The sequence below is a fragment of the Bicyclus anynana genome, chromosome 2 (assembly GCF_947172395.1).
Source record: "Bicyclus anynana chromosome 2, ilBicAnyn1.1, whole genome shotgun sequence".
Classification (NCBI taxonomy): Eukaryota; Metazoa; Arthropoda; class Insecta; order Lepidoptera; family Nymphalidae; genus Bicyclus; species Bicyclus anynana.
Genome location: NC_069084.1, coordinates 6,470,860 through 6,488,872, shown reverse-complemented (window position 1 = coordinate 6,488,872; position 18,013 = coordinate 6,470,860). Strand labels below are relative to the sequence as shown.

Below are 18,013 nucleotides of genomic sequence, written 5' to 3'. Positions count from 1 at the left end.
GGTAATTTTTTTCACGTATCCACAAACGACGGTATAGCCGGTAGAAGACGCGGTCACTTGATTCTAACAAAAATTCGCTCTTGAAAGCTTAATATTTTACAAACGGATACCTAAATCGAAAAGGTTCCAGCACAGCATTACACTGCAGGAACCAATCATTATCAGCCATTTTGTTGGCCCACTATAGAGCCAAGCTTCCCTCCTTATACCTATGTACAGGCAAAATTGAGCTTAGATCCACGAAGCTACTTCAATGCGGGTTGGCGATACTTGACTTTATACTCATCAATATCAGGGTGCCAGTTTTCTCTGACCTTGTAAATACTCAGACTCGCGTAATATCACGAAATGAAAAGCAGTGCCATACAAGCAGCCTCTTCAGGCTGTTTTTTTTTTATTCTTTACAAGTTAGCCCTTGATTACAATCCCACCTGATGGTAAGTGACGATGCAATCTAAGATGGCAGCGAGCTAACTTAAAAAGGAGAAGGATGAAAATCCACACCTCTTTCGGTTTCTACACGAAATCGTACCGGAACGCTAAATTGTACATTTTTGTCGGTAGGGTGGTAACTAGCCACGGCAAAGCCTCCCACCAGCCAACCATTAGGAGCAGGTTTAAATGTTGACCTTGACCGCTCGTAGAGTCTTTCCCGCTCAGTTAAAAAAATATGAAAATTAAACTATAAAATATTATAATACAGTAAAATACATACCCCTACCACGGCCAGCACGTAGCAACATTAATTTACAAAATTACTGTCACAATTTCAAGTTTTTCATCGTCAAGAACCGAAAAAAACCACCTTGTTTGCTGTCGTAACACAGTGGGATTACGTTAACTCACTCTTGACGTAATCCATTTTCGTCGTTATCGAGAAAATCATTCTCAATTAATTAATTATAATATTTATTTTTATATAAATAATATTTTTAATGGTTTTATTTTTCATTACTTATTATCTTTTTTTTTTAATAAACACCATACTTATTTTAACTACAATTATTTATATAATACAAATATATTTTCAATGGCTAATTAATAACGCGCGTATACGGTCAACGAATCAAATGAGAGTGGCCATTTTTACTTGCACAGACGAAAAAGCTACTCTGGATGCTGTCCACAGAACAAAAACTAGAGAGATATCGCAAAAATCATGACACTACCCACAATTTTACAGTGAAGATCTCCCAGATAGGTACATTACCAACAACGATTACATATTTATATGAAATAACTTAATTACTCAAGGGCATAGTTATCGATACTTATATATATATGTATATATCGATACGATATACGATAACTTTTCATCACTTAGGCTAACTATTTCAATAGCAATGTTGGCGAAGAGAAGCTATTATAATAACCAATACTACTGGCCGCTACATTAATAATTAGGTTAATAAACTTAATATTTTGTTTTTAATAAAAAGAAAATTCAGATAACAAAGAAATAGCATCAAAGTATTTTCTCCCTTTGGAAGAGTTTATATCAAAAACATCTTACAAACTTCAATATGTAATGTATCGCAGTTTGAAACTCTGTGCTGTAACAGTCTATCGCGCTTCTTGCGTAAGAAGTCGTAAGGAACAATTATTGCCATAAATTACTTTCACATATGTTTTGAAGATAAAACAAGAACAAAAGTTCTAGATATGGACTCGATTTCGGCAATTTATTATGATGTTAAGGATTTGTTCAATGTAACGAAAGATTTTTCATCAGAATTGAGACGCGCAGAGTTCGTCAGCCAAATTTAAGCGACAAGGTATCTTTACACTAACAATTTGAGGCCACTTTTGTCTACTTAATAACTTTAAATCTATTTAACATGAAAACATGAAATTTGGTTTGCATATTAAATCCTGTAATACTAACCATTTTATAATTACAACTCAAATACTTGTTGAGATATTGAGTAATATCTAAAATTCATATAATTTATTTATTTATTTATTTGGTCCACCAGTGACTGTTGCAGCATTTACACAAATACAATATTAAAAAAAACACAAACACAAGGCACATGCACATTTCCGTAATATTAAAATAAATTAACGATTACATAAAATCAGTTTACATAAAAAAAAAAACTTTACAACTACTATTTGAATATACTATAAAATACAAAAAATAAAATGGAATTGGTAAAAACAAAAAGAAAAATTAGTTTAGCAAATCTAGTAAAACTAACTTGCGATATGTCCTTGGTGAGTCTATGTGGATATCTATAGACCGACTAAGTGCATTATATAATTTACATAGCCTAGGCATAGTAGAATAGGCGCCAAAAACAGTTCTAATGCGAGTGCGCAGTACGAGTAAAGTAATAGCTTTGCGAGGGTATCTAATATTCTTATAATTATTTATTATATTGGTATCTAATTACTAGGTGCCCTAAAGTTAATTTTGCTTAGAAGATTTGGTGCGTTTATCTGGTTTCTCAGTAATTTGTATAAGAATGTGAGATCTAATAAGTCCCTTCTTTTATCGAGCGTCAGAAATCTAAAGTGCCTTATACGGTCACACATTTAAAATGATATATTTATAGATAGATCAAAATATTTACCAACTTAGATATAATTTCCTATTGGCATAATCGATAACAACGCACAGTGAATTTGGCTCCCATTTACACATTTATGTTTAGATACTAGCTGACGACGCGCGGTTTCACCCGTGTGGTTTCCGTTCCCGTAGGAATACGGGGATAATATATAGATAGCCTATAGCTTTCCTCGATAAATGGGCTATTTAACACTGAAAGATTTTTTTAAATCGGACCAGTAGTTCTTGAGATTAGAACGTACAACCAAACAAACAAACTCTTCAGCTTTATAAAATATTACTAGCTGACCCGATAAACGTTGTTTTGCCTTTTCAGTATTAAAAATAGGGGTTGATGATAAAAATATTAAAATATAGTGTTACTTAAAATAATTTACAGATCCGTATGAAAAAATACGTCTTATTAAAATCAAATATTATCAAATAAAATCTTATTATTGTTATTTAATATGCAATTATATTGTTATGGATGGAAAAACAGATGATAATAAATGTAAATAAAACCGGACAAGTGCATGTCGGACCACGCGCATTGTAGGATTCCGTATATTAAATTAGCACTTTTAACTTATTTCACAAAAATACCGATAGCGATACCCCACAAAATGGGGTAGACCGTACTTACTGTACCGTAAGCATTTGCAGACGTATGTAATATACATACCCATGCCAAATTTCAGCTTTCTAGTTCTAACAGACTCTGAGTTATCTTACCTACAACTTAATCTTATGTTACAAATTTCTCGATTACAGGTAACATTTATTATTTATGTAATATTAACATTTATTTATTTATGTTATTGTGGAGGTATAAATAAGAGGGTATTTGTTGATTTGAGTTCAGTTGTTTGTTAGGCAGCGTATATACCGTTACGCTTCCAATCGCGGTAGCGATTTGTGCAATAATATGTTGTGGTGTAATTATTTTTTATTATAAATTGTTTAGTGTAGGCATAGAGAACATGTCGGGCAGGGAAGGTGAGTGTTTATGCATTCTGAAAGGATCCCTTAAACCTACTCCCAAAGTAACTAGTCCTGGGACCTGCTCACAGTGTTTCCTCTGCCACAAAATTATGGTGCAATCACTGTCGCTGCTACCCATCACGTCATACTAATTAATCAACAACGGAATTTGTATGCAATTTTCAAACTAAATTAAAAAGGTTCCTTGTGGACTATAGAACCCTAAAAACAATTATAAATTTTTAAATCATATTTTTCTAACAAACTTTGCTTTAAAATATATTTAAATAATTATGACAAAAAATCAAATGTAAGATTATATTAATTTTTATTATTTGCATATTATAATATATTTAGCAAAATATTTTTCATACATTATTTATTCATGACCTATTATATACAAGTACCTACGTAATAAATCCTACGTTTAAGGTTTTGTGTAATAATTATGCTATAAAATAAAAAGCTTTAGGTTTAAAATGCAGTTTGAATTTTGCTATTAAAGAAGAATTTGTATTTCATTCCTTGCTTAAAAAGTTATAAATAATGTTAATTATTTTGTTAAATATATTTACATTGTGGATAGTGAGTGACAGTATAAAATATTTACTATAATTAATAATTAATTATCACGTAGCTGCTGTTAATTATAATTATAATTAAATTGTTGTAATTTATCATTCTAGGTCATAAAAATATTAAGTAGTGATCTGAGTTAGGCCTAGGTCGCACTACGGTTAAACCGCTGTGGTTTTTAATCGCATGAATTTGTGCCCCTAGAAAACTAATACAAGCGGCCGCACCTGCGGTTTTTTCCTGCGACAGATTTTAAAACCGTGATTTGTTAAAAAATACTCGCGGTTAAGGACCACAGCAAAATTTGTAATCTATAGAACTTAGTTGACGCGCACGCACTAGCGTTAACCGCAGGCGGTTTTTTATTTTTGGCCAGTATTCGGTAGGCTGTCTTGCAGAGCAGAGCGTTGGCGCGCAATTTTATCCATGTAATCTACCTGTTTTAACCAACCAGAATATGAAAGTTTATTTAAAAAAAAATTAATTGTGTAAGTACAGAAAATACCAGCTATATATGACACTACTTTGCATCAATATGGATCCAATATTTTTGAAATTTGCGTTGACGTCTTTTTTTTCTATTTCGTATTATCAGAGCTTGCTACCTTGAAATGCATCTTCAAACTGCGAATAATTTCGCGATTTTTAATCGTGGTGTGCGCGCTTCAAGCGAGTTCGCGGTTGTAGCGATTAATCGCTTGCTGAAAAAAATCGTAGTGAGGCCTCAGCCTTATGATTTTTTTTTTTACAGTTGCCGGTTCTAACGTCTGTTCCAAATTTACAATTAAATGATGGAAATGCAATACCTATGATAGCTCTTGGTACAATTATGCCGGTAAGTGTTAGGCACTACGAGTTTTAAAAGTATTATAGGACTCAAAGGTGATAACAAATATAAGAAAAGTAATGTCGAACACAGGTTATGATTCACAACACTTGTCAGGACAACTTAATTAACAAATCAAACTGTAACCAAAATAAGACCCTAGAATGACAGAGAATGACCTTGAGTGGAGTCACGTACTTGTGAACGATGTGTGTAGGATTAAAGGATCCTTTGACAGTATACAAACACTCCCCTTTTCCACTCAAGTCACTCTCCTCGCCTATCCTAAGTAACCCATAAAGAATTACGCAACAAGAGATGTGGACGGCTCGAACGCCACGAGCACACTGAAGCCAACACGAGATCGAGCGACGTCATATCCGTCACAGACTACTATTTCCTACACTATTTATTAAAACATAAACATTTAAAAGCGGCCAACGCATCGATAACAAAAGAACTCATATTGTTCAGATCTGCTTTTAGATTGTACACAAAAAATTACTTCCCAGATGGAATGTTACTGAGAAACCTAATGTGTAGATTTCATTATAATTTCAAACAATAGTTCAGTTTCAAAGAAACACGGTGAAAGAACAGACGGAGGTATTTAATACTTCCAAAGTTCGCACGAGTTAAATCCATTTGTAGCTGTTATCTAACTTACTGCCATAGAACATGCATATTTTCAGCTATAATATTAACTGTATCTGTTTAAAAATAGGCTTTTCTTTACTTTTTTTTTATGTTTGTGTATAACTTTTTATGTCCATGTATGGACGTCAATATTACGTTTGTATTGTAATAAATATTTTGCATATTAATAAAACTAACGGAAAATTACATTAAAATATGATACCAGTTTTAATATGGATAATATGAAAATATAATAAACGTGAAAGTTTATATGGATGTTTGTTACTCTGTATTGCAAACATTCTGAATGGTTTTGGGTCACATTTTCGCAACTTCAATCAAAGTTGTGAGATCCATGTAATACCAAGTCGGTTACTTTATTCAGTCGGTAATTATGGGACCTTCCGCTCAAGTTATTACGTAATTAGCTAACCTAACAACATCCTATAGTGATCATAAGTATCAATATTAAAAAATCTTGTCTATTGCTCGACTAGGCGGCAGTGCTACCGCTATGTCAAGCAATTTTTCAATATTTCCTGGTAATCCAGTTATCTATCAAAATCAAAAAATAAAAAAGTTAATCGTCTCATCGAGATGAAGTTACTCACGAAAAAGTACCTGTGAAAAATGTTCTACGGATACCGGATCTATGGTTCCTACGTATAATTGCCATGGTATTTGTGAAAAACTGAATCTCAAGCGGACAAAGTCGTTGACTTCTAGTTAATATTATCCCACCAAAAACATACCTGTTAAAAAGTATTATAAATGTTTCAGAATGACCAACGAGAGTCACTAACCCAAACAGTAATCACAGCTATAAAAACTGGCTACAGACATATCAATACCGCAGCTTACTACCGCAGTGAAGAATATATAGGCCAGGGAATTGCTGATGCTGTACAAAAGGGATATGCTACTAGAGAAGAGCTGTTTATAACCACTAAAGTAAGTTGAGATCTTTACTTTTAATAAAACTGTAACAGGTCAAAATCTGTCGTCATCAACCCATATTCGGCTCACTGCTGAGCTCGAGTCTCCTCCCAGAATGAGAGGGGTTAGGCCAATAGTCCACCACGCTGGCCCAATGCGGATTGGCAGACTTCACACACGCAGAGAATTAAGATAATTCTCTGGTATGCAGGTTTCCTCACGATGTTTTCCTTCACCGATTGAGACACGTGATATTTAATTTCTTAAAATGCACACAACTGAAAAGTTGGAGGTGCATGCCCCGGACCGGATTCGAACCCACGCCCTCCGGAATCGGAGGCAGAGGTCATATCCACTGGGCTATCACGCAAAATCTGTACGTTGAAGATAATTTTGAGGGCATTATATAATCGATACTGAAGCCAAAAATATTGTTTTTCGATTTTTCGATCTGTCTGTCTGTCAATGATTTTCTTGGCCGGGCATCACGCTGAAACTACTTAATGAATTCAAATGCAACTTGACACGATTTAAGACCATAATACGGATTATAGGATACTTTTTATTACGAAAATAAAATAAAAATGGTGTAAAATAGGGGTTAATAATTTGTATGGAAAGTCCTTCATTTTTAGAGTAAAAATTTGTTTATAAATCATAAAAAAACACGAAATAAAAGCGGTGGAATAGGGCTTGAAAGTTTACATTGATTTCCATGCGGACGAATCGCGGGCGTCCGCTAATCTTCTATATGTATATAAAAATGAATTGCTGTTCGTTAGTCTCGCTAAAACTCGAGAACGGCTGAACGGATTTATCTTATCTTGGTCTTCAAATGTTCGTGGAGGTATAGGGAAGGTTTAAAAGGTGAGAAAAATTAGAATAATTGCCGGGAAAACCATAAAAACAACCCTTTTCTATTTCCCATACAAAGTTCCCGTTTAAGAGTCAAGGGGTAAGTATGGTATGGGTAGAGTAGTGTAGAGTAGGGATAGGGAAGATGTGCACATAAGTCAAAGCGAAGCTTGACCGGGTCCACTAGTGTTTAATAAATCTTTAATTACATCTATTCATCCATAACGAGATAACCCAGTGGATTTCTCCCTCCACTGAACTCAGTCTGTCTCCGATTCCGGACGGCGTAGGTTCGGTATAGTATATAGTCCAGGGCATGCACCTCCAGCTTTTCAGCATTTAAAAGAAATAAATATCATTACTTTCAATAGTTGATTAAGCATTCACGGCTAAACTATAAAAACCGAGTTTAAAAGTTCTTCAACCACTAGAAAGCTACATTATCAGCGAGTAATACAAGCCGTATTTTATCAAAATGTTTCCCCGGGAACAAATACTACACTGGTAAAACTGCGGGACAACCTTGTTACAACACTATTTATTATTATTGTACCGATTGTAGGTATGTATTTTAAAAGCTTTTATTTATCTTGCAATGTATAATATGTTCTCCTATATTATGGTACAGTGGATTTTTTGAGCTCAATTTTGAAGTAGATATCTTCATCCAATATGACCATGGGACCACCCAAGATGGCGGAATCGTTATTTTTAATGCTTTTCTACAATATGGGTATCAAATGAAAGGACTTATTAAGAGTTATTAGAAAATATGAACAGGCTCAAAAACCTAGCTAGCGCTAACTAAAAAATAAATTTAAATTCGACGCATATATTTTTTTTACTGTTTTTTCTTAATTTAAGTTACCTCATATCTTCATTCTTCAACATCATCTAGCACCTAACCAATTTTGAAAATTCGTTTTTTGTTTGAAAGAGCATACTTTCAGATTGATTTCATTTAATTTTTATGAAAATCGGTTCACTAATAATTTTGTGTTAAAAACATACTGAAATACGTCTTCGAATTCGGTTCCATTTTTATGTTAAAAATATTAATTTACCATTCGAAGTTCATATTTAGATTGTTAAACTGTACCTACTTGCAGCTAGACCTACGTGTGGTTAAGGGCGATGAAGTTTTAGAAGCCTTCAAAGCATCGCTTAGTCGTCTTAAGTTAAACTACGTTGACCTGTTTCTGATCCATTGCCCTTTAAATGCGGTAAGTTGTATATTATTTACTAAAGTAAACTTTGACGGCCTCCGTGGCGCAGTGGATTTACAAGACGGAGGTCCTAGGTTCGATCCCCGGCTGGGCAATTGAGATTTTCTTAATTTGTCCAGGTCTGGCTGGTGGGAGGCTTCGGACGTGGCTAGTTACCACCCTACCGGAAAAAACGTACCGCCAAGCGATTTAGCGTTCCAGTCCGATGCCGTGTAGAAACCGAAAGGGGTGTGGATTTTCATCCTCATCCTAACAAGTTAGCCCGCTTCCATCTTAGACTGCATCAACACTTACCATCAGGTTAGATTGTAGTCAAGGGCTAACTTGTAAAGAAAAAAAAAAGAATATCTAGTAGTATTACTATGCGAAATTAATACTGTTACTAAACTTCAAACACTCTGTTGTAAGAGATTTGTTATAGTGACGTCATGAAACAGTTGAAATATAGACCATCATGGCCGATAGGCGTTTTGGTTCGTATTGTCAAAAATATTTTAAGAACTAAAATTTTGATGTAATCACGTCTCAAAAAATATTATTTTTTTTCAATCAACGATAACGCACTATTTAAGACAATTAAAAAATATATCAACTAGCCTATTTCCATTCTAAGCACTTTATATACAATCTACAGTGTTAATATTTATCTTATACCTTTCAACAATGATGTTAAATACTGTTAATATGTTAGTAGCGCATGAAAAATGAGGAAATTTCCACATCTCAATGTTAGTTGTGGTCAACAGATCTCAAATTGTGTGTTCAGGAAGTGTACAAATTCCACAATATACATAAATATATAATGGAATTAAAGATAAAATTGTGCTTGTGTGCGCTGTTATAGCCTATTATTCGGATTACTTTTTACGGTAATTTTGTAGGTACGTAACCGATCTATAGTATAAAATTATCATGGCTTTTCAGCTTAACTATACAGTTGCATATGACGTAGTGGACGTCTGGAAGGGCATGGAGGAAGTCAAGAAGGTCGGCTTGGCCAAGTCTATTGGCGTATCAAACTTCGATAGTACCCAAATAAATCGCCTTCTAACATTTAATGAAATACGACCTGCGGTTAATGAAATTGAGGCAAGTAGATATTCTCAGTAGTGTATCTTTCAACAATTAAAACAATTAAAAATAAGGCACGTTGTACCTATAACATAAATTATTATTTGTCTTCGGAATCCATCGATCTTCTATTGAAAAGTGAATGCACAATCAGCGACCAAAAAATTTCCCCACTCAATGAGTGCCAAACACAACTTCTTGGCACTCAATTCAAGTAGTTGCATTTGCAAATTCAACCTTAAACTCAATCCTTAATGGTAAATTTGCTCTGAATATGGGGTTTTATTGATGGACTATATTTAAAGGCCATTAGGTATAATTTTCTTTGCCAATAATTCTAAAACTGTCAAAGCAAAATTGGCCAGCTTTAAGTGAAATTCTCTACATGATTGTGCGTCCCTTTATTATAAGAGGTCAATGTCTGAATCTTATAAAATTGAAAATATGAAATGTAGTAATTTCAGTTTTATTTTTCAAATCAAAAATACAAATTTATTTTTACAAATTTATTTTTCAAATCAAAAATACAAATCTATTAATTTTTATATCTAACTAGAATATAACAAAATAGAATTTAATAAAAAAAAAACTAAATAGAAATATTACAAAATTATTATTATTTTCACTTTGTTTCAATTTTCAGATTAATCCAACATTCACTAACCTGGATTTAGTAGCATATTGTCAAAGCCTGAACATACCAGTGTCAGCATATGCGCCATTCGGCTTCTTTGTACCCCGACCTTTCAGACCGGATGTAGACCCAAAACCACCTCCAACACCTGACAACACTTTGATGAAGGAACTAGCTGAGAAATACAGCAAGAGCACTGCACAGATAACTCTACGTTATTTGGTAATGTGGTTTTTTTTTTCTCTATTTTCTTCTGGTTCTGAGCGGCAATTTCATTCGTTGTACCGGTTGTTTTTGGAGAAGTGTTTGCACTCTATCTCCCAAATCTCAAGATTTTTATTAGTTGATCCTGGGTTTTTTGAAAAATATTAATTTGCAAAATGGTTTTTTTTTTATGACATCACTGAATTGGTAGTGTAGTAGAGTGATGGATTTAAATAACTGTAAAACACAAAGAATAAAAAGTCAGTAAAAATGGAATAGATGAAGAAATAAATATTGCAATAATTAAAAATAGTGTTGTCTCGCTACAACTTCTTTGAATAGGTCATTATTACCTATTTTACATTACAATGGATATATAATTTTATACAGGTTTCCTCACGATGTTTTCCTTCGCCGTTTGAGACACGTGATATTTAATTTCTTAAATATCACGTGAACTGAAAATTTGGAGGTGCATGCCCAGGAAAGGATTCGAACCCACACCCTCCAGAATTGGAGGCAGAGGTCATATCCACTGGGCTATCACGGCTCTCTTACCTGGAAACCTGCATACCAGAGAATTTTCTTAATTCTTTGCGTGTGTGAAGTCCGCCAATCCGCTTTGGGCCAACGTGGTGGACTATTGGCCTAACCTAACCCCTCTCATTCTGAGAGGAGACTCGAGCTCAGCAGTGAGCCGAATATGGGTTGATAATGATGATGATAATTTTATAATATGTACTTCATTATACATATGTATACAGATGGTACATTATATAAAATTGTATATCCTTTGTTTATTAACTTGCCAATAGATTTTGTAAGTTGTATAAATTTACAAGTAATTTTATCTCTTTCAGATTGATCGTGGTTTAATTATAAATCCAAAATCAGTAATACAGTCTCATTTGCAAGAAAATATAAACATTTTTGACTTCAACCTTAACGAACAGGAAATAAGGCTTATCAATGACTTCAATCGAAATGAAAAAGTGTACTTCTTAAAAATAAAACAACTAAACGCTATGTCTGAATATATATTTAATGTAGATTTTAAAACATCTTTAAATAATTAATCAATAATGATTTAATATTGTAGCAATTGTTGCTACCGTGGAAATAAAGCTTTATTAATAATAATAAAGGATAAGGATATAAAACAGTAAACTGGAAATAGTATATTTTTAAATATATCTTTTTCCCCAATTTCTAGATTAAATAGAATAGAATATATTATTTTTTATTAAGTAATAAAATTAAATAAACCAACAGAATATGCAAAAATCTGGTTGAATATGATGAATACATAAAAGATTCCGACGAATTCATAACCTCCTCCTTTTTTTGAAGTCGATTAAAAAATAAGATTGGTGAAAGACAAACATGAAAATTGTTTGGTAAATATATTTTCATTAATTAACATTGCAAAATGTTATACTATTATTTATATAAGTAGGTAATTTCCATGTAACTGATGAAAACCATTTTACTAGCATAAATTGGTATTTTATTGCACGCTCAATGATGTGGCACAAAATATATTGTTGGTAATTATACAATTGCATTTAATATGCAATTGTGGCTATTTAATTTTTATTTTTATTAGACATAATATGTACATTTAGTTAAATTAAATGGATGTATGTTTATTAATAAAATATAAATGTGTTGTACATTATTAACGGCAATTTTGTAAGAGTCCGATATTAGAAAAAAGAAGAAAAAGAAGAAGACAGAAAGAAAATAAATTTATTAATTTTTAGTGTCACAAACAGTACATCCTATCTAAAATATTATATGACTGTCTGTGACACCAAACAGAAAGGGCCTTAACCAGCATTGGCCGTTCATCGCAGAAAAGCAATACCCAGCGCTGATTTTCAGCTGAGACCCGGGTGACGTCACAGTCAGTTATAATTACCTACTAGGTAATCAAAATACTTTCACAACCACAAAACGTCAAATCAAATTGAGTTTTTTTGAGTTTTGACATTGAGTCAAAAGCATTGACTCAATCTTAAGCGTTAAGTAGTAGACGTGTGGTCTGACAGACGTCTTGATTGTTAATTTAAGAAAGTGACATGAGTCAGCGATGACCATTTCTCCCGCTCTCCTCTGTACCCCTCGGGCTGACGCCTGGAAATTTTTAGGATAGTGAGTGTATCGGCGCGTGCGATTTCGGCGAGTTTTGATTTTTATAAGATCCTGAGTGGTCTGTCAGACCACACGTCGGTAGGTACATATGTAACTTTTTTTGGACACGACTTTATCAGATTGTAACATCTCAGTTTTCATTCAGTTATATTAATGGATTATCTAGGTACTTCGGACATAAATCGTAAATAAAAGTGGTTCTTCAAACAAGAAAAAAAACAAAAATTCCCTCAAAATGAAGACCGAAATGTCGTTGAAATTTGCTCATAGTCTTTATCTCAATGAGAGCTCAGGGTCCAAATGTGAGGACCCAAATTTTGTTACCATTAAAAGTGACCATAATTAGGCATCAGAACAGAAAGGGTTCGAGAAGAAAGAAATAGAATCCAATGAGATCAATGTTAGAGGTCTAACATTATTAATGACTAAAAAGTGGGTTAAGAAAATCTTTAATCTCTAGGGAATAATAATTGTTAACCTTTAGGTATATATATACGAGTATATTTATTGCGTAATTGTATGTTTAGCGTACTACACTAATGAACATTGAAACTAAGCTTGTTATTAAAGATAAATCTTACTGATCCCAAGTTAATAAGGCAATTATTATTTTTCGCGCATAATATAAATTAAAGCCTCATCTCATAGAGTTGGCTTCGTGTGTTTGGGAATAGTAAATTTGCAGTTACCAAAGCGTCATGGGGACCCATTAGATTTCGTAGATTAAATAATAAGAAATATAATGGTTAAATATTCATTTCCCTTTCAGTGGTGGGAAAAAAGGCAGACATTAAAGGCAATTTTGATTAGGTACTAAGGCTTACTGAAATTATTGGATAATATTAGCGATTATTTTACAAAATTAACCGCGCTTGTGTAAGGGTTTTATTTTGTAACTTTGAAACCCTCCAATTTCATTACGTAACGGTCAAATCGTTAGATTTTTGAAATGCACAACCTTTTAGCTATAGACTAATCCATTTTACGTACACTTATCTGAAGTATATACGAGTAGGTATATATGCTATATATATGCTGGATGAGTATTTTTGAAGTTACTTAATTTTTTTGGTTACCTAAACGTACCCACCAATATTAAGAGCTCATACTTCGTAGAGGTACTCAACAACGTGCAGTAGTATCTTAAGTTTAACTGCGGCGCTCGAGTAACTGCGGAAATCCCCTCTTCGGCTCTCCTACTATAGTACTATATTGGCGGACGACTAATTAGAAACGCCAATATGACGTTACAGACAAGTTTAATGAAAAAAGTTATATGTTTTATCGAGGATTAACAATTATTGGTTTATAATGTATGCACTTTCTTTAATATTAATATGTGACTTTTTAAATGAAATACTAAAAATGGTTTATGTAAAAATGGATAAATTATAAACTGAATTACGCAATCGACAACTAATTAAAAACAGATAAAAATACAAGCAAATACACTAATAAAATTACCGAAGCTCTAATAAGTAATTTATTAACCGACTTCAAAAAAAGGAGGAGGATATCAATTCGTCGGAATCTTTATTTTTTCTTACAACTTTCAACTTTCAGAAAATGAAGTATATCTGTCAATCAGTTTTACCCGCATAGTACCCGGTCCCGTGAGAATATGGCAATAAAATATAGCCTAAGACACTGACAAATAAAGTAGCTTTCTAGTGGTAAAAGAATTTTCGAAATCGGTTCAGTAAATCCACAGATTATCTTCTATAATAACACAAACTTTAGGTACCTCTCTATAATATTAGTATAGATTACCGCGTATAAAATCCAGATAGTTTATTCCACCAGGGTAATCACTGTACCAAACTCTCATTGAAAATAATATTATTAGCATGAACATTAATTGTACCCTCGAGGGTAAAATAGATTTTGTCGCAAATATAATTGAAACTTTAACAACACAGAGAAACTACATTAATGTTGATACAGAATTATAAATTTAAGTAATTAAAAGTTTGAACAAATTTTAGTTTATTCGTATAAAACAATACATTTTAATAAAGCGGTTTGATAGATTTTACCGAGCAACATTATCATGAATTTTTAATTTTAACTAAATAAACATTTTATATAGTAACTAGCGGACGCCCTGCGGTTTCCAGTGCAGTTCCCATTCCTGTTGGAAAACGGGGATAAAATAAAGCTTATGTTGCTTACTGATAGTGTAACTTTCCATTGGATAGCTACAGTAAGCAGCGAGCTTTAAGGTAAGCCGTGTAAGTTAAACAATTAAATACACTTTCGCATTTAGGATTTATATACACTAAGGATCTTTATTTAAAAGGGAATGCTCATCCCCGGCCATGGCCTACCCAACCACCCGGCAATTTAGTTATAATTAAAATATTTGATAATTCTACTTTAAAAATGAAAACCTTACTGTATCAAAAAAGTTTGATAAAACGTTTTACGACATTCTTAATTCTTCTTTCTATGCAGGCCATGCTCAATGCCAACTTAAAGTTATTTATTAAGTTTCGTTGATTCTTTTTTTTATTGTGGTTGTAGAAAAAGTATTGTACGCCACTGCACGAAATTAGTGATTGTAGCACGCGTTTTGTCGTGCACTCTTGCTACGACTGTCTCATTACATGACAGTGGCATAATTATTATTATTTAAATAACATCTGATAATTTATTTACGTTTTTTTCAATATGCAATAACAATTAGGTACATACTCGTAATTCTATCTTCTGATAAGGAAAGTCAAATACCTAAAATGTTGTAAAAAAAGACTTTAAAAGCGTTTCAAATTATAACATTCAAATACAGCAAGCTCGTTTATACCCTATTCATTATATCTTAATCACTTCCTCAGACATAAATGCTTCCTCTCCCATAGACCTTTACCATCATACGCATTCCAGGCAGTTATCCCATGTAACGGCTTTTGTCAGTGAAGAACTAGTGATAAGTGAATTCCTAAAGGTTATTTTGGATTCAGACAAAACAGTACTACACTTTAATGTGGCTAAATTACAGAAGTTTGTCCAACTTATAAGTTAATATTTGTTTTAGTAGGTATTTGAACATTGACCTTTGTTAGTTTAATTTAATACAAAAACTTAACCGTTTCTACAAACATACACCAATGACTAGCTCGGTTGAAAAGGTACTTGCCACAAAAGGTTTTCTATTCAATTGATTCAATAATACATTTTACACAATAGACAAAACGCGTGCTACAATCGCTAATTACGTGCAGTGGCATACAATACTTTTTACATATTTTTTGACTCACAATAATATTTAGGTGAGAAAACGTATCAAAAGGGAATTAAATTATATTATAACACTAGCTGACGCCGCGCGGTTTTAACCGCATGGTTCCCGTTCCCGTAGGAATAACGCTCAAATATATAACCTATAGCCTTCCTCCATAAATGGTCTATCTAACACTAAAATAATTTTTCAAATCGAACCAGTAGTTCCTAAGATTAGCGCGTTTAATCAAACAAACAAACTCTTCAGCTTTATATTATAATTAAAATTAAAAATTAAAATTATTAATTAATGTAATTAAATTAATTGAACAATGGTTTACAGCCTATATTGTACTTTTTATTAGGGTGCTTTGTATTTCAAATCAAAAATTCTTTGTGAGTGAATAATTCAAACTACACCAAATATATTTTCGATCCTTTGAAGTAAATGAGGCAAGCAAATTTGTATTTCTTCAGAGAGTAATGACACGTTAAACCGGAATACAGAATACATATTGTATTCAGTTCCCAAAAGTTTGTAACATCTGGATTCAATATATCAACGTCTTGCATCTGACCGCGTATGTCGTATATATATTCTGCTATATATTTTATTTGAGATTTGATTACTAAGTTCATATTATCAAGAGCAAGAGATGAAAGCCTAAATATTCTAAAGCCCTTACAATTCATAATCATCCATTGAGAACTTTAAGTAATATCTTAATGTTGCCTAAAGTTATTCTATACAGTAGTATGACTATTCATGAACTCTCGAGGTGTATAACTTTATTAACTACAACTAGATTTCAACTTTCAATTCCAGACGACCTCTCTGACAGTTTCTCTCGGTTAAACTGGGGAATGCCCTTTTGAACTGAAATAATTCCTTAAATAGTTTGGTTTTGGTATGAAAATGGTTTGTTTGCCCTATTGGCGATCATCACCACGCCCCTTCTCTTCTGTATGGAGTTTTAAACCATATAAGCTATAATACTTTTTTTACAATTACGAGTTCACTGGTTCGGTGTAATAATTTTTGACTTTATAAACACAGATGGCTATTTTAAGCCAAGTGTGTATCGGGCCAAGCGCAGTGTAAAATTCGGTAAATTACGTTCGCACTTTAATCCCATAAGAAGTGCTCAAAAATACTAATACTCGTAACAATACCCCACACTATGAAATAAACGAGTAAAAAATATCTTCTCCACATAACATGTTGTACTATTTACCCTAATTTTAGTTTACATTTTTAATGTAACATACAGCTACTCATGCTAATTTACAGCTTTCTAGTAGTAATAGTATCTGCGCTAAACCGCGGACAGACGAACGGACGGACAGACGATCTACGGAACCCTAAAAAGCTATGAGATAGACTGGCGTAGTTCCTGTAGAGAATATGGGATAAAATAAAGCTTATGTTACTCGCTGATAATAAAGCTTTCTAATTGTGCAAGAGTTTTGAAATCAAATCATTAGTTTTCACAGCAAACAAACAAGCAAAATATCGTTACTTCTTTTACTAAAAGCGAATATGAATTTATAATTATGCATCAGTATTAAGCCAGCGTGGTGCACTATAATTAGCCTAACCCCTCTCATTCTGAGAGGAGACTCGTACTCAACAGTGAGCTGATTATGGGTAGTTCGAGATGATAATGAGGATGATTATGATATTGAGTGATTTGTTGTGTTCACAAATTAATTTCGCGTCATAAACCAAATATATATATAACGGGCTCCGTGGCGCGGTGGACTAGGCCGATTGAGATTTTCTTAATTTATCCAGATCTGGCTGGCTGGCTGACTTCAGCCGTGGCTTGTTAGCAAAACATACCGTTCCGATACGACATCGTGTAGAAACTGAAAGTGGTGTGGTGGTGTGCCGCTTCCATCTTCGATTGTATTATCATTTACCATCAGGTGAGATTGTAATCAAGGGCACAGAATAAAAAGAAATATCCTTCAAATACAAAATATTAAATTTCTCCAGATTGTTTTTATAGCCTCTCGAATTGTCTGGCTTGCTGTAAGCTCCTGAGGCGGACATTTATCGTAACACTGAAGCGTTTGATAGTTCCATTGTTACGTGAACAATGGCTGATCGCGTTTGTGCTCGCTAAGCCTCACTT

General features: G+C 33.3%; 1 protein-coding gene across 3 annotated transcripts; it reads left to right on the top strand.

The window, feature by feature from the left end:
- Nucleotides 1–3,964: 3,964 nt before the first annotated feature.
- Nucleotides 3,965–13,240, top strand: LOC112045611 (aldo-keto reductase AKR2E4-like). Of its 3 annotated transcripts, none has more exons than XM_052886510.1 (7): nt 3,966–4,123; nt 4,866–4,949; nt 6,357–6,527; nt 8,477–8,590; nt 9,518–9,682; nt 10,308–10,520; nt 11,363–13,240. In XM_052886510.1, the coding sequence occupies exons 1-7, from the start codon at nt 4,085–4,087 to the stop codon at nt 11,576–11,578; spliced, it is 1,002 nt and encodes a 333-aa protein (XP_052742470.1). In that variant the 5' UTR covers nt 3,966–4,084; the 3' UTR covers nt 11,579–13,240. The 3 variants fall into 3 exon arrangements, with proteins under 3 accessions (XP_052742478.1, XP_052742470.1, XP_052742474.1); XM_052886514.1 differs by lacking the exon at nt 3,966–4,123 and adding an exon at nt 4,494–4,602; XM_052886518.1 differs by lacking the exon at nt 9,518–9,682 and having other exon boundaries at nt 3,965–4,123.
- Nucleotides 13,241–18,013: the final 4,773 nt, after the last annotated feature.

Coding starts and splice junctions, on each gene's coding strand:
- LOC112045611 (XM_052886510.1), top strand. CDS start 4,085: ATGTTAATTATTTTGTTAAATATATTTACATTGTGGATA. Junction 4,124..4,865: donor ATATATTTACATTGTGGATA/GTGAGTGACAGT, acceptor TTTTTTTTACAG/TTGCCGGTTCTAACGTCTGT. Junction 6,528..8,476: donor AGCTGTTTATAACCACTAAA/GTAAGTTGAGAT, acceptor ACCTACTTGCAG/CTAGACCTACGTGTGGTTAA.